This window comes from Perognathus longimembris, chromosome 15 (assembly GCF_023159225.1).
Source record: "Perognathus longimembris pacificus isolate PPM17 chromosome 15, ASM2315922v1, whole genome shotgun sequence".
In the NCBI taxonomy this organism is placed as follows: domain Eukaryota; kingdom Metazoa; phylum Chordata; class Mammalia; order Rodentia; family Heteromyidae; genus Perognathus; species Perognathus longimembris.
In genome coordinates, this window is record NC_063175.1 from 38,593,942 (window position 1) to 38,617,127 (window position 23,186).

Consider the following 23,186-nt stretch of genomic DNA (forward strand, 5'->3'; position numbering starts at 1 on the left):
ACAAATATGTCTCTCACCAATTTCTTCAGCCAGAGAAGAATATCATCTTGGAACTGAGTGTCTTCATTCACTCTCCTAGTGAACATGAACAAGACACTAATGCACTCCTTCAGCTGACACAAATCAGAGGGAATGCTTTCTGTCACTTCAGGAGCTACAAATTAAAGGAAGGAGTAAATGAGTCCCACATAAATGGACTTTTGAGGAAATGTTATTAATGTTTCACTTAAAACAAATAAAATATTTAAAATACCTAGCTCAAGTTAAAAACCCAAAGACAAAAAATTCTATCAAGATATTTTTTAATTATGGGGCTGAAGTTGCAGTTCAATAGAAATGCACTTGTTTAGTAAGTACAAAGAACTAGTTTCAATCCCCAGCACCACCCCCCAAAACTATTTAAATTTCTAGCCAGACTCGGGTGGCTAACACCCATCACCCTAGCTACTCTCAGGAGGCTGAGACCTGAAGATTGCAGTTCAAAACCAGCCAGACTTTTTGGCCCTATTATCTCTACTTAATTACCAAAAAAAGCAGAAATAGACCTGTGGCTCAAGTGGTGGGGCACTAGACTTGAGCACAAAGCTCAAGGACAGCCCCCAGGCCCTGAGAACCAGTCCCAGGACCAGCACATCAACAACAAAAAACAGACCAACAAACTGGTCAAGCAAGAGACAGAGTATTAAAACATTTAGTTTTAGAATTAAATTTTATTTGGACTCCAGTTGGTCAAAAGCATATAGAGAAAGCACTCTAGAGAAGTAGAGAATGACCACCATGTGGAAGCAAGTCCTAGTACTGCTCCCAAGAAATGTCATTAAGGCAGATGTCAATCTTATATTAGGCCAAAAAAATGCACAAATAGTTAAACCAACTAACCTCCACTCAATACAACTAGCTCATACTCCTCAATATATGTTTCCATTTTAAAACATATGAAAGAAGGAGACTGTTATTTACACACCTGGGCCTTGCTGATGAATTGCTAAAGATCTCAGAACAGCTGAGCTATTGAGCAACGCATAGATGTAAGATTCCACTTGTAACCTTGAGAGCACAGAAGTGTAAGAATGAAGAGCCAGGGTCTGGTGGAGGTGCTCAGATTTGGCATCAAATAGTTTCTTCAGCTCACCCAATGCATTTTCATTCATTTCTACTCTCTGGTAGCGATGATAGCCAGAAACTTTCACTTGATCTGCACAAATACCCTACCGGTGAAGAAAAGGGTAAAATATGTAAACCATTACTTTTTACATTTGAAGCAATCAAAAAGGGGGTTAGTTATAAGATACAGAGGTTTCAGTGTCATTTGCAAAGCACTTATAGTCATAATGAGGAGATAATACTAATGTATAGAAAATAACACTAATGAATAGACCATCATGTACCAAAGAGTATAATGCCAATCATGAATATATCACAAGTTCAGATAAGGAAGATATCTCTCCCAGAAACAAAAAGTAAATGGAAAAAATGCAAGACAACAAGTTAGTTGCTTACACATTCACACTGGTGTCCTATCTCCTTTTTTTTTTTTTTTAACACTGAAGTCAATGCTCTACCTCCTCAACTCTTATGCCACAAGATATCTCTAGATCTGCCTTCATTATTCTTTGTGGCTGTGCACTAAAGGAAGCTCTTCTTTTCTCCATTAGGTCACATCTAAAAGACTTCCCTGTTTCCTTATCTCCACTCCACATTGGCACTCTCTAACTACTACATATAGTTGATAGTAACAACATTATGTATGTCCAAGGTCTCAAACTAATGGGCAATGGGCTGAATTTGCTGTCTTATACTCTGTGTATGTGTGTATGTGTGTGTGTGTGTGTTTGTGTGTGTGTGTGTGTGTGTGTACCTTACACAAAAATAAGATTTCCAGGTTCTCTTGTAAAGAGAAATCTTAAGATATGGGATTCCTGGCTCATTCCAACCCCCCCCCAAAAAAATCAGCTAGGAGTCAAAAGTGGATGCCCCCCCAGACCAAGTATGCACTACTGATTTATCTCTGTCATATTTGACCTGCTTCACTCCCACAAGTTGCATTCCTGATCCTGACCTTGTATTCCCTACACTGTCCTACTCTAAGCAAAACCAGGGTTGGTATCAGTGTTAGAAGCACAGCAACTCCACTGAAATTCCTCAGACTCCTGAGGGCTTTACAAATATCAGTCAAAATACCTGCACAGATATTTGTTCCTCCTTAAAGTGCCACAGTCGACTTTTAGCATTTTGGCAATCAGACGTAAGAGTAAGCAGCTCAGCTTCAGCCAGCAGTAATTGCTTCCTACACCGTGAGTAGTTCAAGAGCAACTCATAAAATTCATGCCTGTCCTGGTGAGCCATACTATCAAATTCTTCTAAATATGACTCAACATTCTCCAGCCAAGAACCAGGCTCCAAGATTTTTAGCTGCTCTTTAGTAAATGGTACTAGTTCTGGTTGAGATGGGAGTTCTGGGTATAGCCTCTCACTATAAAGCAAAGGCTTCACTGCTACCAAAGCTGGTACTTCTCCAGCAATTTCAGTTGGCAACTGGGGATACAGTTTCTTCACTCTAGGTAGCTGAGAAACTTCTTTGGCTTCATAAGAACTTTGCAAGCCAACATTTTGCAGCACCTCTAAAGAACCATCCAGGGCTTTATCTTCTTTCCTATTATGAGTCTCTCTGTTTTGTAAATTTTCCATTTCCTTTTGTGTGCAGAAAGAAGCAGACTGCAGTGTGCTTTCTGAAGGTCCACATTGTGCCAATATGTTTTCTTCAACTTCTGTCAAGTTCTTGAGGGATTCTACTTTAGTTCCATGGTCAACCTTCAGCTGGCTTACATCATCCCCAACACAGACTCTTACTGCTTCCCTTTCTTTTAGGAGATCTGCATTACATATCAGAGACCCCTGTTCACCTATAGTCAGGGAGGTGAGTGGTACATCAAACATCTCACTTTCATTCTGTCCACTGGCATCACTATAGAGCTGGGAATCAGTTAACACCTTCAGATGATCTCCTTTGAATTCACACGGTGAAGAAGAGATCTCCTGCTCTATGGTTTGTGGAAGGGAGACTTCATCAGACTCTTCTGTCCGAAGGGTTTCATGTTTCTTCTTTTCCTAAAAACAGTATTTATAATATAAAGTAATTATATAACAATAATTGATACATTCAGCATGAGAAAGCTTTAAACTATACATAAAATATGAATATTATTCATGGAATCTAAATTCATTTTATAAGCCATACGTTTTATGTTTTCAATATGCATCCTGTTCTAAGTGTGCTCTGCTTGGAGATCCATTAGTCTAATCATAAAAGGAAAAAAGTCATCACAATAAGCAGCAAATTATAATACAAACGGAAGAGGGAAGTCTTCACTGTTTCAGTCATCATTCTGCTCTCTAGAGGTTAAGTAAAACAGAACACTATCCAATCACCTTAGGGCACCACAAGGTTGACTTCATCTTGATAAACATTCAGAAATGTCCGGAATAACCCAAGCACAAAAACAACTATAAAAAAGGATCAGAACCTACATAATAAAAATCCATGAGCCTACACTGACATAATTAACTGAATGAACAAATATATAAAATGAGTGAGAAGTAACAATTCCTCCATACAGAAAAATTCCAATTAATAAACATAGAAATAGAAAAAACAGAAAACCTCCACTAGATGCTAGGGATATAACTCAATAGCTGAGCACTTTCCAGAATGTGTAAAACCCTGGGCTTAATCCCCAGCATCGCCAAAAAAGGGAAAGGAAAAAAAAAAGTCACAAAAATCATATTAGGGGCTGGGGATATGGCCTAGTGGCAAGAGTGCTTGCCTCGTATACATAAAGCCCTGGGTTCGATTCCCCAGCACCACATATACAGAAAATGGCCAGAAGTGGCGCTGTGGCTCAAGTGGCAGAGTGCTAGCCTTGAGCGGGAAGAAGCCAAGGACAGTGCTCAGGCCCTGAGTCCAAGCCCCAGGACTGGCCAAAAAACAAAAAAAAAAAATCATATTAGAACATTATGGTTACATTAATCCATTTCCAACTGCAGTAACAAAATACCTATGATTGGTAGTTATAAAGAAGTTTATTGAAACTAATATAAGCCAATTAAAAAAGAAGTTTATTGAGCTCACAGTTTTGGAAGTTCAAAAGCATGGTATCTGGATCTGGTGAGGACCTCATACTAGATAGTATCTCCATAGCCAAAGTCAAGGCAAGAGGGAGAGATCACCAGATAAAACCTCAAATCTAGGGACAAGCTACAAATAATAAGTGCTTTATGAAAGCAAAGACTGTCAGAGTTTGGAGGAGCCAAAGACATGACAACTGAACATCATCAGGGACCTTGGATTGGATCCTGGAACAGGAAAAGGACCTTAGGAGAAAAACCTTTGAAATTCAACTAGGTTCTACATTGTAGTTAATAGGAATATAACTAATTTCATGGTTTTGATATAAATGTTCTATGCCACCAAACATATAGCTACATAAGATGACATAAGAGGATGCTGTGTAAAGGTATAGCAACTATTTGAACTATACTTGCCAACTTTCACCGGGACTAAAACTATTTCAAAAAATAAAAGTTAACTATGAGAAGAAGTGGAATGAAAGAAGGCACTATGCAATGAAAGAAGGCAATATGCTGGCACTAATGGATCATGCCTATAATTACTCAGGAGGCTGAGATCTAAGGATCACAGTTCAAAGGTAGCCCAAGCAGCAAAGTCTTTGAGATTATTATCTGCAGTTAACTTTAAAAAAAAAAAAACCCAGAAGTCGAGCTGAGCTCCATCAATGATAGAGCTATCCTTAAGCAAAAAGCTCAAGAACAGCACCCCACACCCTGAGTTCAAAACCCTAAGACTGGTGCCAAAAAATTAAAAAATAAGAAAGGTAATAGAGGATAAATATGAAAAAAAAATTATATGCATGCATGAAAATGTTACAAGGCCCATTACTTTCCTCAACTAATACTAGAAAAAAATATCATCAGGGAAAATCATCTAAAAAAATTAAACCATTCAAAACTGAAATGGTCCAGGTACCAGTGGTTCATTCCTACTCAGGAGGCTACAATCTAAAGAAGGAACTTCAGAGCTAGCCCAAGCAGACAAATATGCAAAACTCTTATCTCCAATTAATTAGCAAAAATCCAGAACTGGAGACGTGATTCAAAGTAGTAGAGTGTAAGCTGTGTGGAAAAAGTCTAGTGAAAGCCCAAAGCCCTGAGTACAAGATCCAGTACCATTCGCCCCCTACAAATGATTTTTTTTTTAATATCTCAAGCATTAGTATACAAATTAGATAACAGCAAGCCAGGTTAAATAAGGAAGGAAAAGTTATTTCACATTTAAAGAAAGTTGTTACATTCAGACTAAAAAACTGAAATCACTCAATATCTCATTGTTGATGTAAAATTTTGAGTTACACAAGCTGCCAGTAATTTTGGGTTATTCCTACTTTGCTCAAGAAAGAAAATAAAAGCTGGCAAATTAATGACCTAAATTGTGAGGTATTTGGGGGTTAAACAGGTGTTTTTGAAATGCAATTGGAGGTCAGCTTGCTGAAATAATGATGACTGACAACATTTACAAATGATAAAAGATTCAAAACACAGTATGACCATCCAAAACTGTTTTGTTCCATATTGTAAACTACTGAATATTAGATCCTGATCAGCCATAAGTCATATTCTTTTTTAAAAAAAAATTAGTTTGTTAAATGGCCTAAAATCTGGAGCTGGGAATATGGCCTAGTGGCAAGAGTGCTTGCCTCGTATACATGAAGCCCTGGGTTCGATTCCTCAGCACCACATATACAGAAAATGGCCAGAAGTGGCGCTGTGGCTCAAGTGGCAGAGAGCTAGCCTTGAGCAAAAAGAAGCCAGGGACAGTGCTCAGGCCCTGAATCCAAGACCCAGGACTGGCAAAAAAAAAAAAAAAAAAAAAGAAAGGCCTAAAATCAACAGTAATAGGAAAGCATTATACAAGTGTTAATAAGAAAATGAAAAAAATAGACGCAACTTGTCAAGTGTCATGTTTAGCACCCTTACTCTACTATATAGGTTTCTCAGATTGGGAGGTCAAAGAAAGAAAAATTAGGTGGGCAAAATGGTCACTACAACATGGAAAATGTTGCTGTTTCTAGATAGGGCAGAGGCCAAGTTTTAGCAAGCTGATCAGAAAGTGAAATTAATAAAGTAATGTCATTTACAATAGCATAAAAAGAACCATCTATTTAAGAATAAGCAAAAAAAATCAAACTTGAAATTAGGAAACAATGTTAGAAGAAAGTAAATAAAGACCTAATAAATGCAAAGATATTCCATGAACTTTATAATTTTATGACGGTATTACTCCTCAAATTCAGCAGCCTTTATTGCAGAAATTTACAAGCTAAACCCGCCTGGGAATATCCATAACCACTGTAACTACAAATTTAAGCTGGTTAGATAACAATGAAGACCTTTTTTTAACCTTCCAACCCTCCTCCTAGAGAACACATACACTTAGGTTTAAACTTTGATTTCCCCTATGGGTATAACACCCTTCTCTGGGTTTCAAAAGTGGAACCGAAGAACACTGCACTTACTTCAGTTGGGGGACCTTAGATTCGGTGAGGGAATTAACCTAGAATTGCCCCCAGGAGGAAATAGAAAAAGAAGCTAGTGCTTATATTCAAACAATTAACTAGCTAGACCAACAGAAGTAGGCAGCAATAAGGATGAACAAATTGGGGGAAATACAACTGTTTGAGGATGTGGCACAGTCCTGGCCCTATTGCCTCCCAGATCCTTGGGAGAAGTCACAACCTCTGAGGTACAGGAAGAAGGAAAGGATGTCTGTGGTGATTAACACCAGGCCCAAGAGCAGTGGTGAAGGCTCACTTCCCTCTCCAAAGCACAGAAAGGGGATAGACAGGTCCTAAATAGTCCCCATAAATTCATCCCAAACACCATTGTATCATAGGTTTTCCTTGAACAGCACAAAAACAGTCCTTGGTTGCCATTTTAATAAAAGACTGACTAAACTCTGGCACTGAGTCCCCTCAATGACTCAGTTATGATCCTGCCCTAAGAGGATCATAAGAACAAAGCTTTCCCAATAGGCTGCCCTCTGAATTTCTACAACAGATTATCAGCATTTGGCCTGTCATTATTTAATCATATGATTAGGTAAGCATATGATTATTTAAGCTTATGTTCTGTCTCTCCAAATAAACCTCAAGTATCTAGATGGCAACTATTATATTTTGAGTCTCTCTGGATACAATCTGAGTGTGTGTGTGTGTGTGTGTGTGTGTGTGTGTGTGTGTGTGTGTGTGTGTGTAACAGGGCCTGAACTCAGGTCCTCAAACTTTCCCTTAGCTTTCTTGCTAATAGCTAGTGTGCTACCACTTGGGCCACATCTCTAGTCTGGCATATTTCTGGTTAGCTGGAGATAAACACTCAAGACTTTTCTACCCATGCTATCTTCAAAACATTATCTTCTGAATCTTAGCCTCCAGGGTAATAGCTAAAATTACAGGTCACCAGAGCCTTCTGATTTTTTTTCCTGGTCCTGGGGCTTGAACTTGGGGCCTGGACACTGTCCCTGAGTCTCCTTATGTCCAAGGCTAGAGCTCTACCATTTGCACCACAGCACTACTTCCAGATTTTTTGTTTCCTTGAGTAGTTTATTGGAGATGAGTCCCACTGGAACCTTTCTGTAGCTGTTGGCTTTGAACCCTGATCCTCAGATCTCAGCCTCCTAAGTAGCTAAGATTACAGGTGTGAGCCACCAGTGCCCAGCTGATTCTGATTTTTAACACTGACCTATAATATCCAAGAATCAGAGGATCCAGATGCAAGGTGAATGCTGTCCAAGGTGATGGAATAAGATGAAAATTTTGAATTACCAAACCAATATTTATACAAATCATGTAGTCTGACATATTCAGAAGTTCATCTTTTAAAAAAATTATTTTCATGTTTATTCATTTGTGGATTTGTCTTGATAGAAATACATATTGTTACTTAAAATATAGTAGAAATCATATAATGTACCTTCTTTGTTCATTATTGATTTAATAGCATGCAATTTTCTCTCCCCTCTCCTATTCTTTTTCCACCTCCATTTCTCCTTTTTTTTTTTTTTTTTTTTTTTTGCCAGTCCTGGGGCTTGGACTCAGGGCCTGAGCACTGTCCCTGGCTTCTTTTTGCTCAATGCTAGCACTCTACCACTTGGGCCACAGCACCACTTCCGGCTTGAAGATAGGGCTTCATGCATTCTATGCAAGCACTCTACTGCTAATCAACATTCCCAGCCCCTTCCCTTCCTCCTTTTTAAAAAATTTGTTATTGGGGCTGGGGATATGGCCTAGTGGCAAGAGTGCTTGCCTTGTATACATGAGGCCCTGGGTTCAATTCCCCAGCACCACATATGCAGAAAATGGCCAGAAGTGGTGCTGTGGCTGAAGTGGCAGAGTGCTAGCATTGAGCAAAAAGAAGCCAGGAACAGTGCTCAGGTCCTGAGTCCAAGCCCCAGGACTAGCCAAAAAATAAAAAAATTAAAATAATTAATTAATTAAAATAAAATAATGTGTTATTGTTATTATAAGGATGATGTACAAAGGGGTTACAATTACCTAAGTCAGATAATGAGTATGCTTCTTTTTGGATGATGTCACCCCTTCCCTCACTTTCTCCGAGAAGAGTTTTTTGTTTGGTTGATTGGTTTTTGTTTTGGTTTTGTCTGTTGTAGGGCTTGAACTCAAGGCCTGGACTTTTTCTCTCAAGGCTAATGCTTTATACCACTTGGAGCAAGAGCTCCACTTGCAGTTTTCTAGGAATTGGAAATAAGAATCTCACAGACTTTCTTGTCCTGGCTGGCTTTGAACCATGATCTTCATATCTCAGCCTCCTAAGTACCTAGGATTACAGGTGTAAGACACCAACCAGCACCCAGTTATATAGTTCATTTTCAACATAGTGTCTTGTGAGTACCACTGTTGTATTTGTTCACCTTTTGTCCTCCCATTTCTGTGCCCCCCCTTCTGCCCTCTCAGAAGTTCATCTTTATATGGTTCCTAGACATACAAAGAAGCTGGAATAGTATTATTCTCCTATAACAGCACAGGGAAGTCTGAGTCAAGAGAATTGAGTGTTCCAGGCTAGCCTGAGCTACATAGAGGGAACCCCATCATAAAAATGGGAAGAGAGAAAAAGGTAAGAAAAGGAAGAAGAAGAAGAAAAGGGAAGGAAAAAAAGAGGAGGAAAAATGAAAGCAAAGGCATAAGGAAAGAATTTAGAAAAAAACAACTTTCAGACCAAAGTATGGACCTACTCTAATATTTAAAATATGGAATTTCATTTCACTTACAATTTTTTAAAAAGCCAGTTTACAATTACTTTACCTATTTTAAATAAATAGAAATAAGACCAAAGGTATAATTCCTTTGAACAATTAACATACTGTTTATCAAAATGTATACCAGGGGACACAAAAATGGAGAAGAAGAGTAAGCAAATGCAGTCATTATATTCAATGTGCATTATATAAAAAATAAACTATGTAACCTAAGTAACCTATGTAAACTATGTAACTCTGAAGGTAGGAACTGGAAGGAAGGACAATGGAAGGGTTAACATTGACCAAGAAGCATTATATTCATAACCGGAATTACAGAACTGAAACCTCTTTGTACAGCTACTTAATAGTAATATAAAAAAGAAAAAGTAAGTAGAACTAAACATACAAGAAGACACGGTATAAATATATAATCACTATAGATAATGAAATAAAATTTGAACAACTCTCACATCAACACAATACACTATTGAGCTATCTGTGCAAAAATAGTGCCTCCACCAAGTTTAAGAAGTTTGGTGGCTGGAGATATGGCCTAGTGGTAAAGTGCTCGCCTCGTATACATGAAGCCCTGAGTTCAATTCCTCAACACCACATATATAGAAAAAGCCGGAAGTGGTGCTATGGCTCAAGTGGTAGAGTGCTAGCCTTGAGCAAAAAGAAGCCAGGGACAGTGCTCAGGCCCTGAATTCAAGCCCCAGGACTGGCAAAAAAAAAAAAAGAAAGAAAAGAAAAAGTTAGTTCCTTACAATTCAAAATAATCAAACCATATTTCTCTTTTGGGGGGGGGCTCTAAAGAAGTTACACATAAACAATTCCAAAATCATTCAAAAGAAACAAAATTTCTAAAAAAAGCATACAGACAAGGAAGAGCCAATAATACGGAAAAAACATAGATAACCATACGTTACAGAAAACACACCCTGGGATGCTGATGTATAGAGGAAGGAAAGGTTAAAGGACATAGAACAAATTGTTACCAACATGTATCTCCCAGAGATGTACATCTGTGTGTTGAATGTGTGCTAGGGGTCGCTGATCTCCCTAAGCAAGGCTGTCGGCACTTTGGGTACATGCAAAGTCACCATGCCAGAGGCATGTACAGGAGAACAGCTGCCCTTCCCCCAAACTAAGGTAAGAAGATAGCTAGTTGACACACAAATGTTAGCCTAAGAGTTTATGCTTAACTTGGCTCCCTCACCCTTCTCCCAGAACAAGGTAAAAAAGCAGCTTGTCAGCTGAGGGTTACTTTTCTAACAGAATGATGCCAACTTTGTGTTAGAGAAGGAATTTATTTACTCATCACTAGGTATGTGTATAAAGTTTACTGCCTTTACTTCATGCTAGATAATAAAAACTGCTTGAGAGGTAACTAGGGGCCTCTGTCTGCCAAGACAAGTGCCCCCTGGTTTCCCTGCTTTGATGCCTGGGACTGTCTTCGTGCCTTTCTTTCTCATACCACACTGTCCCTCTTGTAGGTAGGCACTTATTCACTTTGCAGTGCTAGATGCAACACATGTGTATGTGCACACTCACTGATACATGCATACTTTTCTTGAGTAATAACAAGAAGTAATCAGAAACTAATTACTAAAAAAATAACCTTGACTGGGTGCTGGTGGCACACACCTGTAATACTGGCTACTGAGGAGACTGAGAACTGAAGATTATGGTTCAAAGCCAGTCAGAGCAAGAAAATTCATGAGACTCTTACCTACAATTAACCACCAGAAAACCAAAGGGCTGCTGTGGCTCAAAGTGGTAGAGCACCAGCCTTGACCTAAAGAGCTCAGAGACAGGGCCCAGGTCCAGAGTTCAAGTCCCAAGACCAAAAATAAGTAAAAATAATCTTGACATTCCCCCAAACAAACAAAGTTTCTACTCATCACTTGCAATGCTTTCTCTATACACTGTTTAAGACTGTAAACTTTTTTCCTCCCTTAAAAGCAGGAGATACTTCATCATGAATGATGATGCTCAGTTTTACACACTTTGCAGAGAACTTGTCATTAAATTATTTTAAAAGTCAAGTCTCTTTATCATCCATATCTGCACTTAGCACAGTGCCTGGCACAGAAGAGATTAAAACGTGTGCGGGGAATGGAAGGTAAACACACCAGGACAACTAAGTTCCAGCAACAACCTTACCAGCTCTCACTGGGATATGTAAGAATGCTACACAGGTTGAGAACTCTGGGAGAATGGGAATTGCATGTTTTGCTATGATTCCTTGACTACAACTTCTTTAGCTGTAAGCAGCATTTTACTTGCTGTTATCTCCTTCCTCCTCCCCACAGCCCACTTCAGCTTCTAAAACACCATACTGTTTGTGAAGAGCAATGGGAACATTTACCTGTTAACTTTGCTGATCTGGTCCTTCCTTACACTCCTAGGCTGCCTTCTCCCCAACCTCTTAAAATTGGGAGTGCCCCTGGACTCAGATCTTGTCGTCATTATTATTATTATTATTATTATTAATTCCCAAAATGACCTCATTCCTGTTTCTAGCTTTAAATACCATATATGTTAATGACTTGAAATCCCCATCTCCACCCTTAAGCTTTCTCCCTGAAAACTAGATTCATAAATCCAGCTACACTACATCTCCATGTGAATGTCTAACACATTTTTATTTCAAAATTAATATAGCCAAAATTGAACTCCTGATATTCCCTTCCCCCAAACCCTGTTTCACCCACCACCCTCCTCATCTCTAGGCTCCCTTGAGTTTTCTTCCTCATATCTCAAAATCTAAACTGCTGCAAATCCTCTTGGCACTCGAATTTCAATCTTCTTTGCACCTTGTCTCCAACTCAGGTCCAAGCAGCCACCATTTCTTGCCTGGATGAGTCCACAGACTGAACCCAGTCTATGAGACTGTCTCTCTGCTTCTACCCTCTGCCCCTTACAGTCTATTCTCAACAAAGAAAGTACTGATTCCCTGAAGCACAGGTCAGACCTTGTCCCTCCTTTGCCAAAACCAAGAAGGTAATTCCAAATGTCATTCACTCAGAGTAAAAGCTAGAGTTCTTACAAGGGTCTACCTTTCCACCATCAACCCTGCTACGCTTTCTATCCTCACCATATTGCCTCCAACAGTAACAGTTCGGAAAGCAGGACAGGCAAGTCACCCCCTTACAGCATTTGCCCAGTGGTTCCATCAATCTGTAACACTTTTCAATATCCACATGGCACATTCTTTCATCCTTTATGTCTTTATTAAAAGTCCTCTTCAACAGAAGAAGTATTAACTTCCTAATTAAAATTTCAACCCATCCTAACTTCTCACCAGTATTCCCCAACCCTATACCATGTTCTTTACCCACAGCACTTACCACCTCTTACTATTTATCTTGATTTTTATGGTTTGTTTGGTGTTTTTGTTTGTTTGTTTTTGCCTTTTGTCTCCTTTCCCTCTGAATTTAAGCACCATGAAGGCAAGCATTTTGCTTTTATATCTCAAATGCCTAGAAGAATTTTTTGAGACGCAATAGGTTACACCAATGAGTACTTCTTGGGAGGCATAAAAGAAGCTAACTAATATATCCCTTAAGTGGATTCATTCCCAACAGGATGAGAGATGAAAATCACCAAATCAATCACCAAAGCCAAGGAGAAACACAGGATGTGGATTTAAAGAGCCAGGGAAATACAGCTCAGAGGTACAGCACTTGCCTAACATATGTGAGGACCTGGGTTTGGTCTCAAGCTATCCGTTATCTGTTTTTCAGGATAAACCTTAGCCCATCCTCAGCCATTACTAGAGCTCACTACTGAGTTAACATTCAGAATGTATTAACTACAAAATGCTTTCTGACTACCTTCTACTCTACTTCTGCACACAAGTCTATACTTCAGAATCTATTCTTATCTTTTCACTACTGCATATTAACCATACAAAAGGGTTTCATTGTATATTTCCATGCATGCATATAACGTACTTTGATCATATTTTCGATCTATTATTCTCACTTAACCCTTCACGCCTATCAATCGACTCTTAACTCAAAATTTACTAACATCAATGGAGTTAGGTTTCTAAACGTTGGAAGAAAAGAATATTAAAAGTATGAAAATGTTATCAGGATTATCTCTAAGCTATCTAGTGAAAAACACCAGATATATAACCATGACCTAGCAATAATAGGTCACCTACCAGATGATTAACACTGAGGCATGTAGGTCAGGAGTTGGCTTAAATGTAGAAGCCACAACTATCTAAAGACCAGAGCACATGATACTATCTACTTCCTGGACTGAGCCTTGAAATCTCTGGCTCCATAAAATGATGGCAATTTATATCACTGATAGTAAAGTTTTTAATGAATGTAATACTTTATAACATGGCCAAATCATAGCCAGCATAACAAAGTCAACTATTTACAGGAAATAATTTCCTTAGATTGACAAGCATGAGGGCCTTGCTGGTGGTGGGAACATTTGCTATATATTTTCTCATACTCATATGAGGAAGTTTATTAAGTTCTTGAGTGATAAAGCTTGGAAATATGTTTCAATACTGGCATGTATTTTTTCATTCAACACTGAATGTCTACAGGGGTTTTCTTTCTTTTTTTTTTTTTTTTTTTTTGCCAGTCCTGGGGCTTGGACTCAGGGCCTGAGCACTGTCCCTGGCTTCTTTTTGCTCAAGGCTAGCACTCTGCCACTTGAGCCACAGCGCCACTTCTGGCCATTTTCTGTATATGTGGTGCTGGGGAATCGAACCCAGGGCCTCATGTATATGAGGCAGGCACTCTTGCCACTAGGCCATATCCCCAGCCCTCTACAGGGGTTTTAAAAGGTACTGGGAACAAGACAAGTCCCTCCTTCAGGATGTTCACAGACTAAGGGAAATGAGAGCAAAGTTACTGTAAGTAGAGACACAAAAAGAGATGAGCAGTGTTACTAAAGAAGGGAGAAACATTGGATAAGGAAAAGCCATTCTGAGTGATCACTGTTTAAGCTAATAAGCAGTAGTTATAGACGAAGAGGGCCTGAAAGGGATGTCAGAACACATGCAAAGATCCTGAAGCAAGAAAGGAGAAGGTTAAGAATTTTAAGAGTGGTATCAGAAAATAAAGCTGAGGGCTGGGAATGTGGCTTAGTGGTAGAGTGCTTGTCTAACTTGCATGAACCCCTGGGTTCAATTCCTCAGTACCACATAAACAGAAAAGGACAGAAGTGGCGCTGTGGTTCAAGTGGTAGAGTGCTAGCCTTGAGCAAAAGAAGCTCAGGGACAGTGCCCAGGCCCTGAGTTCAAGCCCCAGGATGGACCAAAAAAGAAAGGAAGAAAGAGAGAGAGAAAGAGAGAAAATAAAGCTGAGAAGATGAGGGCAGGTCATGCAGGGTTCTTACTGCCTCTAACTCTAATCTCTGAAGGACAAGGAAATCTTTGAAAGAGTCTGAGGAAAGTAACACAGTCAGTTGTATGTTTATTTTATAAACAACATATCAGTTGAACTGAGCGTGCAGGCAGATGCCTGAAGTTCCACTACTCAGAAGGCTAAGACAGGAAAATCTTGAACTTGAGGCCAACCAGGACTACCAAGCTAGATACTGACTCCAAAAATAATTTATCAGTCCAGCAAAGTATGGTAACACATGCGTGCCTACACATCTGGATTCCCAGACATCCTGAAATGCTATCTAAAAAGATAGTGAGCTTTTCTAAAGATTTCAAAGCTTAGGATTTTTTTAATTTAGAAGTTCTCTTTTAAGCAAAATAATGAGAAAGAAGAGTAAAGCATTTGCAACATTATATATATATACATATGAGTAGACAGATGTATAAACATTTGAAATAATTATTTCTCTATTGGATCCAGAGCCAGGATTTCTAGCTATATGACTTGGGGCTATCTTTTAACTTCTGTAGGCTTTAGTTTCATCATTTATTTAGGGTAAAAAATTTGACTAAAGATTCAGCTTTCTACAATTGACTAAAGCTTATGAATTATCTACTAATGTACTCTAGGTTCAGGGATCTTACATATGGATGACCAATAGCTTTGTCCCTTCCTTTTGTACCTGAATAGTTCTTTACCAAAGCAAATACAATGGAAAAATATTTCTCCTTGAAATGTTACTGAGGCTGAGCACAGTGGCTCAAGACTGTGATTCTAATTCCTTAGGAATAGAAATCAGATCTAAGTTTAAGGCCAGCCCAGACATTTATTCACAAGACTCTATATGTCAATCAATAACTGATGTTGCAGTGCATGCCCATCATCCCAAGATACTGAGGGAAATACAATGGCTAGGCACAGAGGCACATACATGTCATCCCAATGATAAAGGAAGCACACATAAAAGACTCTCGTCCAGGCTGGCCCAGGCATAAAGCAAGGCTCCATCTTGAAAATAACCAATGTGAAAAGGTGTTGGCAAAGTTGTTCAAATAGTAGTGCTCCTGCCTAGCAAGCACCGGGCCCTGAATTAAACTCCCAGAACCATTAAAAAAAAAATACTCTCAAATCAGGTGCCAAAAATGACTTTCTTACCCAAGAGTAACTCCTCTCAGACCTAGATACACTGATGTGCCTCACTCTATACAATCTTATAAAAAGGCATCCTGTTCCCATGATGCTCCCCGCTCAGGGGCATTACCCCCAATTCTAGGAAAAGAAATTTCTTGTACTTGTAATACCATCCTCAACGCCATTGTTTCCTTCGTGTAAATGTTGTTACAGGCAAGACAAAATTGGGGTATCATTTCGTCTGCTCACCATAGAAAATATATAGGAACAAAATGAACATTCAGACTGCACCTACCTTAAAGTCAAAACAAACTTACACCCACATTAATAGCACATACAGCTTAATGCTGTGCTCAGAAAATTCAAATGTGTTTCGGTGTGAGTCCCGCACTGGATTAACTTCTGGGTACTCACGTCCCCATCATAAACACCCAGGATCATGAAAAATAAACAGCAGCAGCAGCACTGTCACCTGGGTTTTGACTCACTAGCTACTTTCCATCTGTATCTCCCCATAAAGCTCAGCCCCACGATCCCCACTCCAGGTGGAGGAAGGTCCCTTCTCTATCCAAGAAAGGGCTGGAAACGTTCCTGTTTGAAAGGAGAAAAGCCAAAGATGGAGGTGAGAAGAGGAAAAGGCAGCTTGGCGGCTTGAAATCAGACCTCCGTGAAGAAATTCAAGAAGCGGACGGGACAGTAAAAGCCCTCGCAAAGCGAGCTCCTGACACCGCGGCCAGCGGACGTGGAGGGGGAATGGAGAGGCCCGGCCAAAGGACGCGGGTCGGACACCGGAGGTGGAGGCGGAGGTTGGGTCGGACTCCGGGAATGGAGGAAAGCTGGAGAGGCGGAAGCGAGGGACAGGCAGAGGGAGCAGAACGCACCCCACGACGAGTCCTCACCTTTGTTTTAGCCTTGCTGGCCTTGGCCTTGGCCCGGCGCTGGGGCTTCACCGCCTCAGCCATACAAGCGGCCGCGGCGAAGTCGCCGTTTGTGTTTGTCAAAATCCTCCGCTTCACCTCACCTGCCCAGTTCCGGCCTCATAGCTGTCACATGACCCGAGCTGGGGGGCGGCAACCCCGGCGCGCTACGGGCCGCAACGCGGGACAAATGAGTGAGAAACGCATTCTCCCACACAACGGAAGGATACGCCCCCCTCTCCACCCAGGTTCCGCCTCCTGCCCTAACTTCCGCCTCTGCATTGCCACCTGCTCTCTGAACTCCCAAACCAAGCCTGTGCTTCTTAGCTGACTGGTTTAAAGAAAGCCCCGAGACCCAAAAGCCTGAAAATCAGTCTGAACTCTTGCTTATTCACATATTCCCAAACTGTTCATCAGCTGCCATCTGTACAGACTTTGAACTCATTTTTTTCCATTGCCTTGGTTCAGGCTATCTGTGATTTCCCCGCCCCCCTGCAATTTTACCATATTCTTTAATTATTTCTAGATACCCAAATCCTATCAATCTAAATGTGTGCTGTACTCTAGAAAAGCAACCTGATGTCCACTGGGTACATTCCAGTTTGCTTTTTTGTAGAGAGGAGTAATGATACTTGCCTTTTCAGGCATCTTGAGGATTAGATGGCTTCATTAGTGAAAGTGAAAGGTGCCTGATAATGGTAAGTCGTATTAAAAGTAATAATTTTTTTAGCATCACTGATGTATCCCCAATTCCTGTAAATACAACCACCTACTCAGATAAACAGGGCAAGGAGTCTTTATTACTGCAAGGGAACACACTCCACTAGAGGGGGTAGCAGAGAGCAGAGTGCCGCCCCAAGCCTCGGCAGGGCTGAGATTTTAGTGGCAAGAATCATTTATACCACATGCAGGTGGTCGGGCAAGTTAAACAAAGCCAGCAAGCAGGACGTACAAAGGCAGAATTGCTGTTAGTGACTACAATTCCAGTAAACTCCAGTAAACAAAGCAATATAATTCTTGGTTCTGCTGATATTTAACTTCTCTTTTTTTTTTTTTTTTTTTTTTTTTTTTTTTTTTTTTTTTGCCAGTCCTGGGGCTTGGACTCAGGGCCTGACTGTTCCTGGCTTCTTTTTTTTTTTTTTTTTTTTTTGCTCAAGGCTAGCACTCTGCCACTTGAGCCACAGCGCCACTTCTGGCTATTTTCTGTATATGTGGTGCTGGGGAATTGAACCCAGGGCCTCATGTATACAAGGCAAGCACTCTTGCCACTAGGCCATATCCCCAGCCCCGGTATTTAACTTCTTAACCTTAACTCTCTTTCTGGAACTTCCCCTAAAGTAAAACATGCAAACTGAGTAGCCTACCTCATTCCTTTCTTTTACAAAGGTCACACTGCAGAGCCAGATTTTGAAGTCAGGCCCCACTTTACCACGGGAACCCCACTTTACCAGTGAACCTGAGATAAGCAGGCCCTGTGAGCAAACCCAGGACAAGCTTATTAGGGCCCAGCTGGTTGAGAACTCTAACCACTGGGAATGCTTAACTCAAACTGCCCCCAGAATGCCTCAAGCCCAGTGCCTTGAGCCCTGAGCCAATCAGATTTGTACCTGTGTCCTAATCTTGCTTGCTTGAACACCTGATTGCTGTAACTTTGTTTTTTGTCTTGCTTGAACACCAGATGGCTGTAACTTTGTTTTTTGCCTTTATAAGCCCTGTGCAATCGCAGCTGGGGGCTTCCTCCTAACATCCGCTGCTGCGTTGGAGTGTAGGACGAGGCCCGGAGCTGCGGCTTGCTTGAATAAAGCCTTGCCTTGCTTTTGCATTTCGGAACTTCTGGCTCTCAGTGCTCTTCTTGGTGGTCTTCTCGCGACTTGGGCATAACAACACAGTTCTAGGTCAAGCCACTTTTGGCTCCTGTTAAGTTTGCCCTTCCCCAAGCCCACTACTTGTGTAAACTCAAAAGCGGCGAGGGCGGGGGTGGGGGGGGCCATACATCTTTCACTTGGTTTCCACAACTACCATATAAATTTCCAAACTGGAAAGGTACATCAGCCCAAAAAGGACCAAAAAAGTAATAGGAAAGTAAGAAATGTAAAAGCATTCTTAGTATACATTTAAGACATTCTGCACTTGAAAATTCCAGATGTAGAAACAAACCCATCTTCTTTTCCTAGCTGATTTCTTTTTTCCTAAGCACTTAATAGCTCTTAGTATGTTGTTATATATTTGCTAGAACCTATCTAAAATGCCTCCTACTTCAGTTTCTCAACCACAGGAATCTTTTTCTCCTTCCCAGATGTATCTCCAAAGGTTTCTATAACTGTTGGGAAAATGGAGAATAGTAACGGAATAGGCAAGACTCCATCAACAGGTGAGAACTCTTTATTGAGGAACAGCGAGGGGCACAGACCCTCCCCAGGGTTTGGAGGTTGTGCGAGGGGGTGAATTTGGGACCAGGCTTATATGGGGTATAAGCAAGCAGGCAGGTTATTGAAAGAGTAGCTAGGTCTAGGAAGTTGGGGCTTTTCAGTTTGGCCCACAAATGGTGGTTTACTGCTGGGCCTAGGTGAGATATCCTGCCGGAATATCCAAGCAGGTTCACATACTGAGATTTTGCTGTTGCCTGCATATAAAAGCAGGTTCACATATTGAGGTTCCACCTGGTGTCTGCATGGGCCTGAGGCAATAGGACAGAGGTCAATCCTTCACTAACAATGGGCATTACACAGTAGATAATATTTCATGAATAGTGAATGGATATGAGTTATTTTGCCAAGAGATAGACTAAAACAGGTTTTTGTTTGGTTTTGGCTTGGCACTGGAACTAGGGTTTGAATTCAAGGCCTCTCACTCTTTGCTGGGCTTCTAACCCTCCTCCTCCCTCCTGTACCCTCCCCCACTTTATAGCTCCACTGCCAGCTTTTTACTGGCTTTTTGGAGATAAGAGTCTCATAGACTTTTCTGCCACAGCTGGCTTCAAACCTCAATCCTTAAATCTCAGCCTGTGTACCTTCATAGTTGTGAGCCACTAGTGCTAGACTAAGACAGGTTAGATAGAACATGTGGTAGAGGGGGAAAAAAGAATAACTCCTTCATAGATTCACACACACACACACACACACACACACACACACACACACACCCCATGCCCAAAAATGAAAAATCCAATGAAGAAAAAGACTTCATAGATTCAGTCAATGTGTTACTTATAAGCTAATCATATAAAATAGTTTTGTGGATTTGTTGTGTTATAGGACAGCTGAGCTACATCCCCAGCCCAGTTTTGTGTATTTTGATCCCAAGTCCTCCACCACACAAAAAAATTATCAGGCTCTCCAGAATGTATATGTATATATATTCTGTATGTCCTAAGGTCTGTGTATACAAATCCTTGAAAAATTGATTCCAAGATCCAACCCCTCAAATCCTCTATACCCCTTGCACCCCACCTCCACAGATACCAAAATCTTCAGCTACTTAAATCCCTTATATAAAATAGCATAGTATTTGCATATAACCATTTATACTTCTATGTATACTGTTTTGTGTAATTTTCTTTATTTTTCAGTTGGCATATAAAATTACACATATTCATGGGGTGCCATGTGATGTTCTGATCACCTTTGCAATGCAAGAATGCACCAGGATTTATTTCTCCTATCTAAGGGTACCTGTCCCTTCAGTGACCATTCCCCATCCCTCCACAGGCTCAAGCAATCCTCCTGCCTCAGCTTCCTGAGTAGATGAGGCGGCCACATTTGTCAAACCACTATCAGTAACTCTGGCAGATTCTTCTCCCGGTCTGAAATATATTCACTTGGCCTTCACCAATTCTTTTGGCTTTTAAAGTTCTCAACATGCTACCTATAGTTAGGCAGCAAAATGGAACCAGCTCTTCCTTGATTTTACATGTTCCACAATTTGGGAATCAGATACAATACTATGGGAGAGGGATGGAGGGCAGCTTGAGCAGAAGCCTACTTTGTGGAAGACTAAATGAAAAGATGAGACCCAGGAGGCACATGTTCAGTTTCATATGAAAAGGTTAGAGAAGGTAGATTTTTTAAGGAGAGAAAATAGAAGTTCTTTAGAAAGAAACTCAGAGAGGGGATGGAGCTCAGTGGTAGATCATTTGCCTAGCATTCTCAAGGCTCTAGGTTCCAAATCCAGCACTAACAAAAAGAGAAAGAAAAAACAAAACTCAATGAGATGCCTGGCAAGCTGAGGCAGAAAGATCAGGAGCTTCATGGCAGGGGTTACATAGCAAGTCTCTATAAAAAGAAAAGGCAATTCAAAGAAACTATAGCTTGTTAAGAGATGGAGCAAAGTAGATTTATTGCATCTATGAAAAGAGAATGATGAAATGGATTAGAATTGGGAGAAGAGATGATCATTCTCATTTTTTGTGTTCCAACATTGGGGCTTGAACTCAGAGCCTCAAGCTCTTGCTTAGCTTTTGTGCTCAAGGGTAATTAGATTTGCCATTTGAGCCATACCTCCACTTCTGGCTTTTTGTTGGTTAATTGAAGATAAAAGTCAGATTTGTCTTCCTAGACTGGCTTTGAACTAGAACTCTCACATATCAGTCTCTTGAGTAACTGGGATTACAGGTATGAGCCACTAGCACCCAGCTTCATTCTCATTTTTAGTTTTGATTAACATATGCTAGGATTCCCTCTAATAAGCTGCCTTAATTTTTACTGCAACTTTGAAGATATAAAAGACTTTTTAATCTCTTGAGAAAAATTTCAACCAATTAAAAACAAGAACCATAAAGGGGAAAAAAGTCATTCATATAAGGACTGTGATTCTCGTGTTATATTGTGACATTCCAAGTTTTACTATGACTATTACGCATAAGTCAGCTAGTCATTGGAAACCTTTCTGAAATTGCATTTCCAAATCGGAGTCTGTGGTCTCTATTGCCCTCTGGTGACTATTTCTCATTAATGATATGTCCTACATATGACTTCCAGGAAAGTCATTCTACAAAAACACTACTGTACACATCATTCCTGATTGCTAAATTCATTTTGTAAAATTAAATAACACTAGTTGTAAGTTATTTCCATTTATTGAGACAATTAGTTTTCAAGACAAGTAAGTACCAAAAACATCCAGCTACATTTGTGTGTGCGTGCACATGCCGATACCGGGGCTAACTCAGAGTCTAGGTGCTGTCTCTTAGCTTTTCTCTTGAGGATAGATAGCACTCTACTGCTTGAACAACAGCTCCACTTCCAGCTTTTTTTTTTTTTTTTTTTTTTTTTTTGGCCAGTCCTGGGCCTTGGACTCAGGGCCTGAGCACTGTCCCTGGCTTCTTCCCGCTCAAGGCTAGCACTCTACCACTTGAGCCACAGCGCCGCTTCTGGCCGTTTTCTGTATATGTGGTGCTGGGGAATCGAACCTAGGGCCTCGTGTATCCGAGGCAGGCACTCTTGCCACTAGGCTATATCCCCAGCCCCCACTTCCAGCTTTTTAGTGGTCAATTGAAGAGAAGAGTCTCGTGGACTTTTCTGCCTGAGTTGGCTTTGAACCACAGTCTTCATATCTCAGCCCCCTCAGTAGCTAGGATTATAGGTGTGAGCCACTGTCCCTCGGCTCCTAGCCTACATTTTTAGCAGATTCTCTTCCACACACAGGCTCTCTACTATTAATATTCTTTTGTTTTTATAGCTTGAAAAGCTCTTAATACGGGTCTTTTATCCTTTTCATAGTCTTCTCCACTTTAAAAAAAAAATCTGAAGAGCTGTTTGTGGAGGTAGTTTTTACATTTCCATCATACCTAACTAGCGCCTCATTGGTATCCTTTGGCACTTAACATTTATGAGTGTGTGCCTCCCCCTCCCCAATCCCAACAGCTAGCATATCTTTGCCTCTGAGCTCACCTCAGCCTCTGCTTAAGGTCAGCCTCTACACATGTACACCACTGGTCTATCTTCCTCTTCTTGTAAGGATGCCAGGTATATTGGATTAGAGTCCATTCCAATCGCCTCTTACCAAATGAACCATCTCTCTCAAGAGATGATCCTGGGGCTGGGAATATGGCCTAGTGGAAGAATGCTCGTCTCCTATACATGAAGCCCTGGGTTCGATTCCTCAGTACCACATATACAGAAAAAAGCCAGAAGTGGCGCTGTGGCTCAAGTGGCAGAGTGCTAGCCTTGAGCAAAAAGAAGCCAGGGACAGTGCTCAGGCCCTGAGTTCAAGCACCAGGACTGGCAAAAAAAAAAAAACAGAAATTAATACTTTTGGGGCTGGGGATATGGCCTAGTGGCAAGAATGCTTGCCTCATATACATGAGGCCCTGGGTTCGATTCCCAAGCACCACATATACAGAAAATGGCCAGAAGTGGCGCTGTGGCTCAAGTGGCAGAGTGCTAACCTTGAGCAGGAAGAAGCCAGGGACAGTGCTCAGGCCCTGAGTCCAAGGCCCAGGACTGGCAA

At 40.7% G+C, this 23,186-nt stretch overlaps 1 protein-coding gene across 1 annotated transcript in view; it reads right to left on the minus strand.

Moving 5' to 3' along the window:
• Epg5 (ectopic P-granules 5 autophagy tethering factor) overlaps window positions 1-16,864 on the minus strand; it is a 104,020-nt gene extending 87,156 nt beyond the window's left edge. Inside the window, exons 1-4 of the mRNA XM_048363420.1 lie at window positions 16,722-16,864; window positions 2,182-3,108; window positions 965-1,208; window positions 18-154 (exon numbers count right to left, since the gene is read on the minus strand). Coding sequence (XP_048219377.1) covers window positions 18-154; window positions 965-1,208; window positions 2,182-3,108; window positions 16,722-16,784 — 1,371 coding nt within the window. The 5' untranslated portion in view covers window positions 16,785-16,864. The remainder of the gene's footprint in view (window positions 1-17; window positions 155-964; window positions 1,209-2,181; window positions 3,109-16,721) is intronic.
• Window positions 16,865-23,186: the final 6,322 nt, after the last annotated feature.